Raw genomic sequence first — 15,814 nt, 5'->3', positions numbered from 1 at the left:
GTTAGGATATTAAGGAGAGAACATCAGCAGAAGATTACATGAAAAGGATAATTAAACAAAAGCCCCACTTTATAAGCTATCTAGAAGGGAAATTAAGCAGCTTTTGCCTTTTTCCCATCTTTGAAGGAGGCTCTGTCAAAGGGGAACCAGAATTGTCTGGCTTGATAAATAAAGATAGTAACCAAATGTATTGCCCATTGTTCTGAGTCCACATGAAAAGCAACTGCTCAGCCGTGCTGACAACACGCACCACGGGCACACAAACCCCTCGCAGATGGAAGGATTAAGAGACGGACAAGTGCTGGATAAAAAGACTAATAAATAATTTCCCTCTCTAAGGGACTGCAGCTCTGGCAGCTATGCTCTGCCGCTGTCCGTCAGTCTGGCCACGGCAGCCCTGTCCTCCCAGGGCTGAAGGGCAGAGGAGGGCTCGTGAGACGGCTGCAGACAGGTGCGCGCAGGCACTGGGGCGATGACAAGGGTGCAGAGGTTCCGCGTCATTAACCACGTGTCAAGTGCCTGCCCGAGAATGCAGAGTAAATTAGCCAGCGGGCTTGTCCTCACATGGTTGCGCGGGCAGGCCTGGTATTTTGCCATTTGAAAGGTGGTCTGAACCGGACCATCTCAGGGGCTCCCCCTTCCCGACTGTGCCCACCCAACCAGTCCCCTGGAGCAAATGGTGACCACAGCCACCACTGCTGGGGCTGCCGTGTGCCAAGCATGACATTAAGACCTTGGTGGGTTTTAGCTCGATTCATCCTCCCAGTGAACCCAGTAGCGAGGTATTTGGTGCCCATTTTACAGACAAAAAGATTCATGGAAGCTAACTCATTTGGCCAGAGTCACGTGGCCAGTAAAAGGTGGAGCTGAATAGATCACCGGCCCAGGTGGCCCTAGAAGGTAGCCAGAGGAAGCCTTTCCACTTGCCTCACCGTCTCCCCCATACTCAGTGCCCCCCATATCCACATGGTGAGGGCAGAGGGCCCCCCAGGGCTCCAGAAGCACAGGCAGCTGCAATTTGCAAGGTGAAGAGCAAGCAGCTGTGACCTGCTCACAGCAGACCCTCTGGGTTGGTGGCCAGCTGCAAAAGCCAATGGCAGCCTCTTCCTGGATGTCCCCTGTCCTCCGAGGAGGGGATCAGGATGAAGGAGTCTTCTGGAAAATGCCCAGTGATTTTCCTTAGAGAGAATAATGGTGCTTTTAGGGAATGACCCTATTTTTCTGGAGGCTTTGGGTGGGTCCAGCAGAGGCTCGGCATCATAAATTGCAATCAAGCAAAGATGTCTGAGACGGAACTAACATTGGCTGTGCCATGCAGCCTTGGCGAAGATCCCGAAATCTTAATGGAATTGAGCAATTTTTTGCATAGCACAGTAAATTCCCAGTGTCTACCTTGTCACATTATTCAAGGCACATTAAATGGAGAAAGAAGTGGAAGCTGCTGCTTGGAATAAAACTGAACGAGAAGGCAGCTCAAGAATGGCCCGTCTGGTAGCACCACTCACTCTCCAGCTCTCTCTCAGACCTCCTGGGGTCTGTCTCCCCAGACGGAAGTCTTCCAGGGGCTGCTAGGGTAGCATTGGTCGAGGGACCCTGTCCTGCAGCCCTCCTCCCTTCATCACATCTCTCCTACCTGGGGGCCTCCTTCCACCTGGCATGTCACACTCTCCCCCCCGCCCCATGCTACTTCTGCCTTCTGCCTTGCCGGGCACCCTCCAGTTACTTCTCCAGTGCCCATACCCAACATGGAGCCCTGTCCTAGGGCCCCAGAGCCCCTCACCCTTGTTTCCTGACCTTGACCTTCTCCATAATTAGCTAACCACAAAGTGTTTCCTGGTAGTTGGTCCTTCCTACTCAACTGTCAGTGCCATGAGGTCAGAGGTGGTGCCTGGGCAGGCGCCCCTCCTGCCTGCTGAGGCCTGCTGACTGGCTGAGCGGCAGGCCCACAGCTCATTCCCCAGCACGCCAGCCTTGCTCGCACTTGCTGACAATGACAAGGAACTGGCCTCAGTACCTGGGGCATGGAAGCCGCTGCGGACAAGGGCTGCAGATACTATGAAGGATAATGAAAATGGTGGTAACAGTCCACTGCTATCACCGGCAGCCTGGAGAGGCTTTCACAGAGGCACTGAATGTGCAGCCTTGGCTGGTCAGGCCCCATCTCTACTGCTCTCTCCTCCTTAGCCCAAGAAAAGACTAGGGGTAGGGGAGGTAGAACAGGCCTCCCCACACTCCCTGCAAGTCCCTGACTGGCACTGGGCCCAGGACACCCATCCAGAGGCCTTCTTCTCTAACAGCTGTGGCCCTCGGACCTGGAGCCCAAGGAGCTGGGACCTCACCACACTTGTTAGTTTCACCTATTGCTGTGCACGTGGCCTATATCCCCTCCCTGTTCTTCCCCCCTGAGTTCACTTCCTCCTCCAGGAAGACCCCTCCAACTGCCCAGCCCACACTACGTCCCCTTCTCTGGATTCATTGCATTGACTGGCTTCAGCTGCCACCTACTAGGCACACAAGTTCAGGGTCAGAAATGACTTTGATGACACCGGGTGCTTCACCTGCCACTCCTCACAGCCAGCCTCCCCAAATGCTTGGGGCCTAGCTGCTCCCTCCCCAGCGCTACCCAGTCCCCGGTAGACTGCTGGGTGCCCTTGCTCAGCTGGGAGTTGGCAGCTGGGAGCGAGGAATAAAGACCCTGCACCAGACTCCCTTGTCCTTCTTGTCATCAAGACCTAGTCCCTGTGAGGTCACTTCCAGGACCTGTGAGCTGTTTCCCTTCTCAGCCCTGCTCACCGCCATACCCGTGTCCCTTGGGCCTGGCCACTGTGGCCTGTGGGCTCTGGAGGAAGGGACTGTGTCTGCACGAAGAGCCTGGGCTCAGCCCTGCCTTCCCTACCCTTTGGGGCTTCCTTACCCTCCCAGACCCTGTTTCTTCCTCTGTGAGAATCTGGGTGAATTCGCTCAATCCTGGCTCCCTCCCCGGGCAGCTGTGAGAATGAAAGACGCTGGACTTGGAGTTCCAGCAAGTGCCATGGGCTGCCCGGTGCCCCCTCGCTATCAGGAAGCCCCCCTGCCCCAACCCAGCCATACAAGGCATGTGCCACTTCCTCCATGTTTTGTGGCTGAGGGTGTGACACCAGGGTGGGGCTGGGGTCCCGGCTATCACAGCATCAGGTCGGCAGGTTTGCAGAGGTCTGGCTGCCCTGAGGCGCCTTCCCTCCTCGCTGACTGGGCAGGGGAACCCCTGGCACAAACTGGCTTCCCTCTCTCAAATGTCCCCTTTGGGACAGAGAGTTGGCTTCATGAACATGCCCCGTATGTCCAAGCCCCATCAAAGCCTCATCTGGTGGCCGGCCCTGCAGAATATCAGGGTCTTGGGGACACACAGCGCTGCCCACACGCAGAGCGTGCTCCTTGGTGCTTTCCTTCCCAGCGGCTTCTGCCTCACCCCGATGACACATAAAAATGGTCACTGAGCAAGAAGCCTGGAGTGTTGTTTATGAAGCTATAATATCCTCCATTAAAAAATATGAGAGAAAAAAGGAATAAAGGAAAAGAAAGAAAGAGGGAGGCAGGCAGGAAGACAGGAAGGAAGGAAGAGGAGGAAGAAAAGACAGGAAGGAAGACATGAAGAAGGAAGGAAGGAAGGAGGGAGGGAGGAAGGAAGGAAGAGATGGAGGGGGAAGGAAGGAAGGAAGCAAGGAAGGAAGGAGGGAGGGAGGGAGGGAAGGTGAAATGGGGCCTGAGGTGAAGGCCCAGTGTACGGCCTGGCCGGGAGTCAGTGCCCAAGGTGTCTCACTGTGGTCACAGCTTCTGAGGCTCAAGGTCATCAGGGCTATAACCCAGCTCCTCTTAACCCAAAGGTCCTAAAACTCGGACCCCACACCTCCACCACTCTCCAGTGATCCAGGAGCCCTGGGTGTGCACGGCCGTGTTCATGGGCCCACAGGCGTCTATGTGTGCAGCCACGGTGGGCAGGGAAGGAGCCCCCACTGCCTGCACCCCAGAGAGCTGGCCCTGGATTCCAACATCCCCTGAAGGGCATTGGCAGACACAGGGACACATCCATTCTTCATCAAGCACAGACAACGATAACCAAGCATTTTGGAGAGCAAGGCAAAGAGAAGAACACTCATCAGCAGCAGAAAGTTCCCAAATGAGCTGCCCAGAGTTGCCGGGCAGTTTGCAGGGGGCCTGCCCTCCTTGGGAGCAGGCCGGGGAAGTGTACAGAGGGAGAAGAGGACATGGGAGGAGTTCTGGAGGCCCTGAGCCAAATCACTCAAAAATCCCAAACAGGAGGGGCTGTGGGGGAAGGGACAGAGGCCACTGGCCCTTGCGGCCTAGCTCAGCCAGGAGTGGCCCAGTGGGCAGGAGGGGCGGCACTCCTTTCTGGCCCCCACAAAGCTCAGGGCCCAACAGCTACAGAAATGACTACATTCAGGCCACACAAGGCCAAGGTGAAAAGGCGTGGGGAGGCCTGACCCCAGCCTGGTGCTACCACCAACCAGCTGGGGGCCCTGGGCCTGGCCCTTCCCTCTCCAGGCCATGTGACGGCTGAGCTGGATGCTGCTGACCTGCCGAGAGGAGGCGTGTGTGCCAGCCCAGAGTGGTGGCTTCTCAAGGTCATGAGGCACATCTACCAAAGGCCCTGCTCCAGCTGAAGCAGTGGCCCGAGCGCAGGTCATGTGGGCTCAGAGTGGCCTGGGGTCACAAGATGCCACTCTGGGCAGGTGGCCTCATGGGGTGCCCACCAGGTATAGCAATGACCTTATGTATCTAAGGGCTAATCAAGTGGCCTTAGTCCCTTCAGTCCAGGGGAGGCCCTGCTCAAATCCTAATAAAATATTTATTATCGAGAGAGAGCACGCACGCACACGTGCACACACATGTGTTGTCCCCTGAGAGCCAGGTCACGTGGAAGCTCTGAGTGCCACCTCAGCCCCTGTCCACCTCCCCAACCCCCTTTCGGGCAGGCATTGCTGACCTCTGTGCCATGTCCGGTCTGGCATGCCCACTCAGCCCCTGTCAGGCTGACAGGCTGTCTGTAGCAGAACCATGGCCCTGCACTGTCTGGCTGAGGCCCTGTGCTGGGCGCCTGGGGGCTGGGGGCTGCCGGTGCCCCCGTGGTGAGCTCACAGTCTGGCCTGGCTGGGCACAAGTCCCACTGTGCCAAGTGGCCTTGGGAGAGGCCGGCAGAGACAACTGTGAGCTGAGCCTGGATAGCAGCGGAGACAGAGGGACTGCTCCTTGAGGAAACCCTCCTTTATTGGAAGCCCACCATCCCTGCCTCCTTCTTCCTCCAAGCCTCCTTCCTTTCTGGAAGGCTCTCCATCCCAGCCAGTCAGCTCGCCCTGGGCAGTGGGGTATGAGGTGTGTGGTGGGGCTGCTGCCCCTGTCCCCGGCAATGTGTCCTGTGCAGGGCTCCAGCTGGCTTCTTCGGAGCCAGCTGCACCGAGCGGCCTTCTCTCTCAGCTCTCCCCCCATCACCGCTGCCCCCTTTGCTCCCACCCAGGCCTGTCTTGTGGTAATTGGTGTCAGAGACCAACTTGGGCCAGTGTCTCATAGCTTCTTTCCTATTTCCTACCAGCGACGCGGAAACTGGCCCCGCTGCCACTACTCCGGTGCTGCAATTAGCACCGGGACACACTGCCCTGACTGCCATGGGCACTCTCGGCTCTGCGCGGGATGTGCGCCATGCTAATTGCTTTGGCCTTCAGTCCTCAACCTCCTACTGCCCAGACTGACCACGGAGAGGAGCCCCACACCTGTGTGCCTTCCCTCCTGACACCTGCTCACAGAATCAAGAGTGACACTAGAAGATGCAGCAGAGAGGGGGTGGACTGACAGTTCCCCCGGGGACTGGAGAAAAAATAAAGAGGCCCAGATTAGCCCGGGAGAAACTGGACCCAGTGACGCTGGCCTTTGGGAGACTTGGACACCTCCACCTGCTGGAAGGTAACGAACCCAGACATACAGAATTGCCCCGGTGTCTCTCCAGCCAGGACTGAAGCCCCAGGGACAGGGGCTGGGACAGACGAGAAGGACCCCTCCTACTTCCCGCCTTGCCCCAGAAACAGGGTAGGAGCAACACAATCTAAGAGGAACCTGGCTCAAGGCGCCCAATTGAGTGGGATCCAGTTTGGGGAGTAATGAGCTCAGGCCCCATGGCTGCCTGATGGTGTCTGATTCCAGGAAAGTAAATTCAGTGGAATTAAAAAGCCACGAGAGCATGATGGAATGAGAGGCGAGCTGGCGGGGACGCTGCTCCACCGCTTGGAGGTGCCACTCCACCAGGCAGGCCGTAGCCAGCACAGAGGGTGCTGGGGAGGTGTTCTGATGGGGGCGTGGAAACCACGGAGGGAAAAAGCCCAAACAGGCCCGACCAGCGGTTGGGAGGCCCAGGAAGGGGTTCATGAGGGACAGAGGATGCTCAGGGTGTGCAGCCAGAGTGTGACCCTGGGTTCGCGGGGCAGGTCTAATCCCACCAGAGCTCTGCTGTCCCGACACCCACCCCTGTAGCCAAGCACAAGAAAAAGTCATTTGCCAAACTGCGAAATGCCTTGAGTCCATCCCTATGAACCAGACAGGCAAAGTGTCATCCCACAAGTGCCCGAAGGTCCCTCTACCAAGGACGCAAGCAGAACAATGATAAAACAGGTGTGACCACACCAACCTCCAGGGGAAACAGACCCTGGGAAACTGACAAGGGGGCAGGTTGCTGGGGAAGCAGTGTCTTTGCAGATCAGCACATCCTCAGACAGTCTCAGGCGTCGTCTGCCAATGAGCCTGTCTGAACCACAACAGTAATTTCTGGGAACTTAAGAAGAACGGAAAGAGCTTGGAGGTGGGGAAGCCTTGGCATTCACACCAAGATGGCTCTGGGCCCTGTGGACACCCTCCAGGTCCCCTTCCCTGGGACTGGAAGCCTCCTTGCACTTCACAGCATGTATGGCGGTCATCTCTCTAAACACGTGTCACCCGCCCAGGATAGGAGATCCCCAAAGCACTGGTGCCTTGGGGTTGATGAACCTGAACAACAGGGATGCAGACCATGGGCCCACAGCAGGAAAGGCTGGCAGCAGCAATTCCTGGGCAGAAGCAGGAGCAAGAATTTGGACAATGGGTTCTAAGAGCAGCTGCAGTCAGAGGTTCCACTTTGAGAATGACCCAGATCCAGCCGCCTGGATACCTCCCTCGGACCACCCGACTTGCCAGGCAAGAAGAACACAAGAGGACACCCATCGGCAAGAGGCTGGTGGCCTCTGAAATGGCCAGGCCTGGCTCATCAAGGCTTCGCCCAGCACCACAGACAGAGATCTGGGAGTCCCGGCCACCCTCTGCAGCAGTGACACCCACTGGTGTCTCTACCCTTTCTCCATCCTTTACATGGCAGACATCAACAATTGACCACAGAGCTCTTTCCTGCTGAGGCAGGAGCTCCTCCTCTCCCAACAACCGTCCCAATCAATCCGAATCAATCAAACAGCAACTGGCGCAGCTCCAGAAGCGATATTCCCCACCTGCTAATGACTGACCCACAAGAGACAAAGAAGGTGCAGCTTTCAGCCAACAGGTACTTCGCTGTCAGGGGCAGGATGCTCAGTCCTCACCCAGAGGACACAGAGGCACCCTGGAAGCACCTGGTGGGGCTTTATTCCTATGGGGCAGGTGAGGACTACTCCCACCAGGCTTTCTCCATTTCCTGCACCCACCAATGTGCTGGGCCAGCCACACAGCTGGCCTCAGCGCCACACACCAACGTCCCTACTAGGAAAGCTGCCCAGGACCAGGGCGATGGCGTTTCAACCCAGGCCACCTCCACCACACGCAGGAACCCAACCCCACTCAGCGCCCTCCACAGACCCTTCCCCACACCAGAGACGGAAGAAGAATGCAGTGCCAGCCACCTACCTGAAGGAGCCAGTAGCACCTCCGGTGGAAGGTGGGGATGATGGAGGAATGGACATAGCAGCCGTACAAGCACTAGGGAGAGAGGAAAAACGAGAATTCAGTTGGAAAGAGGAAAGGAAGGGAGGGAGGAAGACAGCGCAACAGAGAAGGAGCAAGAAAGGACCACAGACTCGGCCAGTGCCCGGGGGAGACCGAGGGCAGGCGCCTCTGCGTCTGGCCCCGGGACCAAGAACCAGGTCTGGGTCTGAAAACCACAGCTGGCAAACGTGAGGGACAGCTGGGGTGCTTACCCTTTGGGGGCCATGGAGGTGTGTGAGAACCCAGAAAAGCCAGGAACCGGGGGAGTGCACATGTGTACACATTTTGCCTATAAATTTAGGGGCTTGGAGTACTGAGTTCACTCATAGGACCTAGGTTAAGACCCCTTGGTGGATGGGGAGGGGCTGAAGGTTACAAAATTGACTCAAATACACACACACTCCAGACCTTTCTGACCAAGGAGTGTCATGCCAGACAGGGCAGCCCCAGCTGGCAGGAGCCTCTAGGCAGGTGGGGCCGGGAGGGCAGCAGTCCTAGGTGCCCCCTCAGAGCCTGAGTGGCCCCGATGCACACCCCCACTCTCTGGTTCTGACGTGTAGTTTGTTTAGTCCTGTTATTTGTCTGTCCTAAGTATGAACCTGCATCTTGTACCGATGGATTTGGTCTTAGAAAACACCTAGAGCCAGGGTGGATAAAAGGCGGACATGAATAAGGTGGGTGGGAATTCAAGTTCAGGGTTGCTGTGCGGGGCGGATGTGATGTGAGGAGGGGCACAGACTCAGGGGGTGGAGCTGACCGGTGGGACAGTGGGCTGGGCGCTGCCTGCGCACACGGCACTGTGTGACACCACAGTGGGGACCTGCTGGTGGGCAGAGCTGCAGGAAAGATTGGGGAGGAGTTGCCGCCATTGAACTCTGAGCGTCTGAGGGCAGGCGAGGGGATTTGACCTTCTCCTCTCGCCTCCAGGTCCGAATTGGAATGCTCTCCTTGTATCTCCACAGGAGCCCTACCTTCCCAAAACACCTGATCCAGGAGCGGGGGGCAGGGGGCTTCAGAAAGAGAAGGCAGGGCCAGCAAGGCCTTGGGGAAGGACCAGCAAGGTCCGCCCTCCCCTGCAACTGCTCCTTCTCCTCACTCTCACCCCTCCACCTCACACCAGCCCTGCAGAGCTTTTCCAATACACCCTTCACATGCCACGCCCCCCCCACCCCACCAAAGCACTGAGAGTGTGAACTGCTCCAACTAGGAGCCTGTTGGAGCCCTGCCTGTCTGATTAGCAGAGTTGAAAGAGAAATCATTTTGGACTGTGGGATTCTAGCTGCAAGAAAATCAGATTTCCAATATGTTAGAACTTTTACAGATCGCTGTCAGCTGGGACTTACGCCCTGTACAAACCAAACAAAGCGGAAATTAATTTAAACGATTCCTTTGCAATTCTTGCCCACGGAATGTATTTATTATGAAGAAGGCAATATTCTTTCCTGACTTTTCAATACACTTTTTGTTTTTATTTTTTAAAAATTTTCAGTAACTCACTCTCTGCCTAAGGAGATTTCCGTTTGGATATTTTTTTTTCCTGTAATTGTTTAGTTGCAGTGAATGAGCAGCCTACCGGCACCTTTGATCGGCCCCTTTTCTTTGGAATTTGCATGTGGGTTGGGGGTAGTTTCGGGACCTTTCCAATGACATCCATTGCTGTGAGAAGTGTCTCCTGTCCCTTTGAGACCAAAGGCTTCACACCTGCTCCTTCCCACCGTTCCTTTCTCTTGAGAGTTCACAACACCTTCCCCTCTTCACCTGTCTCTCTCTTTCCACGGCTGTTTCTTGAACTTGAAAAGAACACGGTTGATGGGCAGCACTTTCCCCCTCGCCTTGCTGCAGCCGCCTTGCACCATGCGTGATGGGACCCTCGAGAATTTACGGAGCCCCTGCTGTGTGTGCCTCTGCAGTGTGCGCTGCTCTCCCCTGAGCGCCGCCCCCGCCCCCAGCCCCCTCTCTGGCACCCTCCCCTACCGGGAACTGCCCAGAACCACCCAATAAGCAGAATGATGTTAAAAAGAAAAATCGCCGATTCTACAGCAAGGCTCATGCATTTTAATCAGAACCCTTGGGGTCTCACTCAGAACCCAGTTACTCTATTTTTAGATGTTACTCCAACCGCCCTGGTGCTCCGGGGTCTCTGGTCTCCACAGATGAGAAGCACAATACTAGGAAGGTGGGAGAGAGGAGGGGAGGCTGGCAGCAGACCCCTGATGAGTGCCAGCTATGTCACAGGCACCGAGGGAGGAAAAGAGGGCAAGCTCCCCAGGGAGCCCCAAGGACTGGTACCGTCCCTGTGGGGGATGTGTTTGCGGTGAGCCGGTGGCAGTCAGCGAGGAGAGATGGATCTGGCCTGGAGGTCAAGGGGGAACTCTGCTCAGGACCTCTGCTTACCAGCTGGGGGTCCTTGGCATGCCAGGCTGTAAAATGGGCACCATCCTCCTCCTATCCTCTGGGTGGCTAGGAGGGTTGAGAGCTGATGCCCGGGATGGGATGCCCAGGACAGTCCCGGTGCAAGGGGGGTCAGAGGAGGCTGCGGGGCCCTAAGATGGGCACGGTTGGCCAAGGGAAGTGGCAGGAAAAGCAGGAGGGGGATGGGAGGTGAGACGGAGCACACTGGGCTTGAGGACCCCCCCCCCCCACCGTGAGGACCAAGGATGTTGGGAGGGACTGGAGTGTAAAGTGCATGGGTGGAGGGTGGGAGTGGCGGCTGCCAGGCAGAGACAAAGCTGTCAATCACAGAAGGCCACAAGAGCCATAGCAGGGAGTCCGGTTTTACCCTGGAGCAGCATGGAGGAAAAGAATGTCATGAGATCCAGAAGCTCACTGTGGCAGCAGTGTGGCCAGGGAACAGAGTGAGGGGGGCAGGGGCACAGGCCTGTCCTGTGAGTCAGAGGCACGCTGCCCCTGATGATGAGGGTGCAGGGCAACAGCCGCGTCTGCCAGGTGTAAGGACAATGCCCAGCTCTCTGGCTGGGTGGACAGGGTGTGGTGGTCGCATTCACTAGGACGGGAAACACGGGGGTGCATCGGGCTGGTGGGGAGGGACTGACTTCCCATTTCCACTGGGTGACTTTGAGGAGCTCCCAAGACATCCAAGTAGAGACACACAGCAGGTGGTAAGCTGCAGAGACCCGGGGCTCAGTCTGGGTTGGAAATACCGGGCATCACAGGCACTGGGATGGCACTGGAAGTGGGGGAGAGGCCGGGGAGCGGGTGCCCACTCAGGCTAGTTTCTGCGGTGCAGGGTCAAGCCCTTCAGGCAGACAGAGCAGGCGAGGGGGCCTTGCTATCACGTGGACCTGCCTCACTGGGGACCGCAACCCCTGGACCTCCCTCCTTTCACCCACTCCACAACCCCTAACCATGGCCATGGCAGCTCCCTTGCCACTTCCTTTATCACCGTCGTCCCCATGTTGCAGCCTTGCCACCAGTTTCCAGTCCGTATGACAATGTCACCACCGAGCCGACTGGGGATTAATTGCATGCCATTTCACCAGGCAGCGTATCCAACCCGTTCCCTTTACCCACTGATCTAAAAAGCGACCTGGTTTGTCTGGAGCAGTCTGTGTTGTGCAAATTCCTGGTGCTTTTTGATCAGGCTCGGGGGTCCCCTGGGCGCTCCCTGGGTTAAGCTTTTCATTTGGGGGCCATGATGTGGTTGGAGGGAGAGGCAGAGTCACATCCTGGGGCTGCTGGATACAGCTGTGTGCGCGCACACCTGCACATGCGTGTGCATCCCCCGTGTGTACACGAAGGCATAAATAAGAAAGCAGCCAGCTATTTATAGCAAACTCAGGAGAGCTTCACCCTGCAGAGGAAAGCAGCGCTCAGATCCACCCAATTTGGGGAACTAAGGCCTGACAGCTTCCCTTTCACGTGACAGTCGAGCAAGGAAGTTTTTCTTAAACGCTCAATATTGCTTTTATGACTCTGTGGGGCTCTTTTTTTTCTTCTTCTTCTTAAATAGAAAGGAAAGATAGATTTATAGGGGAAACCGATAGCAAACAAGAGCTCCCTTCAGTTCAAAACCAACATTTCCCGCAAAGGAAGGGATGTTTCTGAAGGGGGCATCGGCCACACATCTCCCCAGACAGATTTCTCCCCAACAGACTCAGCTGCTGGGGATCCCCATGGTCCAGAGGGTCCCTGGGACCCAATAGATGATGGCCTCTGAGGCCCAAGGACCAAGGCCTCAGGGTGGCTTTACTGATTGGGAATCGGGCACAACCAGTGCTTTCTGTCCAGCTCACAATGGAGTCATGTGACACGGTTGATTCTCCTCTCTCTCTGCCTCCCCCCACCTTGGGTACAAGCTCAGTCCTCCTCCTGTCCCCTCCACTCTGGGCTTTGGCTCTGAAAACAGCTGACTCTCGGTCCCCAGGTGGACCTTGTGCTTCCCATCTCCATGCTCTTCCTCGCACTGTCCCAGCACCTCAGGTCCTCCCTCCTCCAGGAAGCCTCTCCTGACCAGCCAGTGCACAGGGTCCCTTGAAATGTCCCATTGGGGTCATGGTGCATGTGGGTTCTGCTTTGGATTTATATATGTCGGTCGTCACTGTCATTTAACCTTCCATGCCTGCTGTCTGGCCTCACTTGTCCAGGTACTGGCTGAGTTTCTGGAAAGGGCCAGAGTCCATAATTTTGTGAGTCACATGGTCTCTGTTGTAACTGCTCAGCTTGGCCTCTGTGGGGCAGCAGCAGCCATAGAGGACAAGGTAACGAATGGGCTTGGCTGGGTCCCAACAAAACTTCAATCATGGACACGGTAATTTGAATTTTGCATAATTTTCACTTGTCGTGAATATTGTTCTCCTTGTGACGTTTCCCCAACCATTAAAAAATAGAAAAAGCATTCTGGCTCACAGGCTGCACAAAGGGAAGCGGCCGAGGCCTGGCCCCTGGGCCGTAGCTCACCGCCCCTGGCCATCAGGCTGGGGAGAGTGAGTTACACGGTCCTGCGTGGAACCCCCAGCAATCTCCCGGAGTAGGCGCTCAGTGAGCCGTACCACTACCACAGGAGGCGACTGCCTACTCGGGACCAGCCAGGGGCAGGGAAAGCTGAGCACACGGAAAATACAGGCCATACGCTTAGTAAACATGTGCGAATCTCGGACAAATCACATCTCCCCACAGAGGCCCCTCACCCTGAATGGCTTGTGTGAAACCAGCCAGCACCCAGGCGTGGGGCTTGGGCCAGGGACTTCCTGGCTGGTAGAAACCACTCCAGCAAAGCACAGCCTCCTGTCCCTGGCGAGTGCCTTCACTCTGGGAACTAAGCAGAATCCAGTGAGGGACGGTGCAGGCCGCTGGCAGCAGCACCGGGGTGGTAGGGGCTTTGGCCCCTGCCCTCTGAGAAGCAGAACACCCCCGCGGCCTGGACCGCCTGTGAAATTTCCTCTCTGAGAGTTTTTTAATCTGTGTGTGGGGCCACCTCCCACAGGAAGCGGACAACTGCTGAAGTCAAGGTCTGCTGTTGACCTCCCATCTAGCAAAGTGTGAGTCCAGTGTCTTACCCCACAGAGTTCGGGAACAAGCGTCCCCAGTGCTGCTTGGCGGGCCTCTCCAGAGCAGTGACATCCAACGTGGAAGCCATGAGCCATGTGTGACTGCTCAAATTCAAATTCAGTGGAATGAAACAGAAGAGAAACTTTCACTCCTCCACCGCACCAGCCTCATTCCAAGTGCTCAACGGCCACGTGCAGGCGGTGGCTACCGCCCTGGATGGCACAGGACGTTCCGTCATCGCAGAACATTCCACTGGACTTGGAGGTTCTGGCGAACAAGGGCCGGGGTGGGGTTCAGTTCAGAGGTGTTTGGCTGAGACCCTCGGAGCCTGAGAGCTCAGAGGTGGAGATTTGGGGAAGCCGTGTTTGGGAGCAGAAGACTTGGGGAGGTTGGGACTTTAGGAGGGGCTGCATTTTGGGCAGCTGGGATGTTTGAAGGCTGGGCCAGTGTGAATCAGTCAGTGAGTGTCTCCCCGAGTCCTCTGTGCCCCTGACTGAAAAGCTCAGTCCCCCAAGCCACCTCTAATTCAGGGATAATGCCTGCTGAGTCTTCAGACTCGGGTGTTTACATCAAATCTCCATCCATAATCCTCTTTAAAGGGTCCCGCTGCCACCTCCGCTGCAAACCGTCCTGCACACACCCCAGCACCGGGCCACAGCCTGGGGCTCAGAGCTCGGTTAGGCTGGTGGGGTGGCCCCCGCGGTCCCCACCTCTCTCCCACTGGGGAGGTGACTGCACAAAGGCAATCAGTGTGAAGACAGAGTTTTAGGTGCCTGGCTTGCCTCGCACGCTAAACCTGATGTGCACATGACAAAGATGAATAGTTTTTAAAAACGTGTTCTGGTATAAAGGTGACAGAAGAAAACATGATAATAGAAGGGAAAGAAAAATCCACGGAGAAGATAATGATTTCAGCCTGCTCTGAAGTGATTTAGGTGCAATGGCCATTTATTCAGAGTGGTCCAGGCAGGGTCAGACAGAGAGGCGGCCACGCCCCCTGGAAAAGGCCACCCTGGGCTGGGCTGGCTCCAGTGCAGGAGGCGGCAGTGAAAGTGGGTTTCCCGTAAACGAGCTGTTCTGCAGTCTGCTCTGTGCAGGCCTGAAGGCCTGTCCCCCACCATCCCCCAGACTCCCAGTGGGAGAGAGACAGGCCAGCACACTGGTGCTAAGCTCAAGGGGCCCCAGGAGGGGGTATGATGGAGCCCCAAGGAGGGAAGAGCTCCCTTTTTCATGTTGAAGGTCAGCCAAGTCACCTAGAAGGAAGTGACGTTTGTGATGAGTCCAAAAGGGTGAGGAGTTGGCCAGGCAGACAACAGGCGGAGAAGGTCAGGCCAGGTGGACAAGAAGGGCATCTTTGGAAGTGGGGACGGTCTGCTGGGCAAGGCTGCCTGCGGCTTCCCAGCTTTCCCGTCCAAACCCTCCATGCGGGATGACACTGGTGTCTGAGTCTGTGAACCCACAGATTGTTCTGCAGAACCCCCAAGGGACCCGTGATGAGTGGTTGGAAGATGGCCTTGCACTTGAGGCAAAGGCCCTGTGATTTTTATGGCTCTGCCCTTCTCCATTGGTCCAGGCTCTGCATGTTGAGGCAGATTTCCTGGAAGGACCTTGGGAAGCTTAGACAGTTCAAGGGACAAGTGCAGGCAAAGGACTGGGACTTCAGCTGACCCACAGCTCCCCCTGCCCTTCCTCCTGCCATTCCTGTGTGTCTCACCCATTCCAGTGGGGCAGGATCCCATTGTTCACATGTGACTCAGGAGGCAAAAGCATCTCTCTTCCAGATCTGAGATGGAAGCGCCAGAGCGGACCTCTCACCTACCTGGGACTCTCCGTGGGACAGGAAGGCACCTGAGTGGGCAGAGCTGCAGGGCTCCCAGGTTGAGGTTAAACATGGCCCTTGGGTGCCAGTATTCTGACAGCCTCAGGAGAAGCAGGTGCCCCCAAAGAGCAGGTGGAAGTGAGAACCATCCAGCACCTTCCAGATCTCCCCAAACTAGCAGCAGAAGTAGATCCCAGCAGCCCTGCTGCTCCCCAGGCACCCCGAAAGCCGAAATGGATCTGGGAAGGCACTGGGAAGGTTTCCTGTGGGGACAATGGGGGGATGACACGGACTTTCTCTCACCTCTCGTCTCATCTCTACATCTGTCCTGCACAGAGGCATCCTCAGGGAAGACCCAGACAGCCTAGCAGTTTGCCCAAGGTCACGTGTCTCGGAAGAGGCAGAGAAGGACTCCAACCACCCTTGTCTGGCCCAACACCCTGGCTCCTTCGCCCCCTGCATGCCTTCCCTGGCAGCCTCACCCAGGCATCCACACAA

The 15,814-nt window shown here is 56.5% G+C and overlaps 1 protein-coding gene across 12 annotated transcripts in view; it reads right to left on the bottom strand.

Moving 5' to 3' along the window:
* Positions 1-15,814, bottom strand: part of CAMTA1 (calmodulin binding transcription activator 1) — a 761,376-nt gene that overhangs the window by 216,154 nt on the left and 529,408 nt on the right. For 10 of the 12 annotated variants that reach the window (XM_053920471.2, XM_053920463.2, XM_053920464.2 and 7 more), the window contains one exon: positions 7,912-7,983. The exons of the other annotated variants lie outside the window; for them this stretch is intronic. In XM_053920471.2, the coding sequence (XP_053776446.1) occupies positions 7,912-7,983 (72 nt within the window). The remainder of the gene's footprint in view (positions 1-7,911; positions 7,984-15,814) is intronic. 12 annotated transcript variants of the gene reach the window in all.

This window comes from Desmodus rotundus, chromosome 3 (assembly GCF_022682495.2).
Source record: "Desmodus rotundus isolate HL8 chromosome 3, HLdesRot8A.1, whole genome shotgun sequence".
Classification (NCBI taxonomy): Eukaryota; Metazoa; Chordata; class Mammalia; order Chiroptera; family Phyllostomidae; genus Desmodus; species Desmodus rotundus.
The sequence above is the reverse complement of the archived record's forward strand: the minus strand, read 5'-3'. Positions and strand labels throughout refer to the sequence as shown.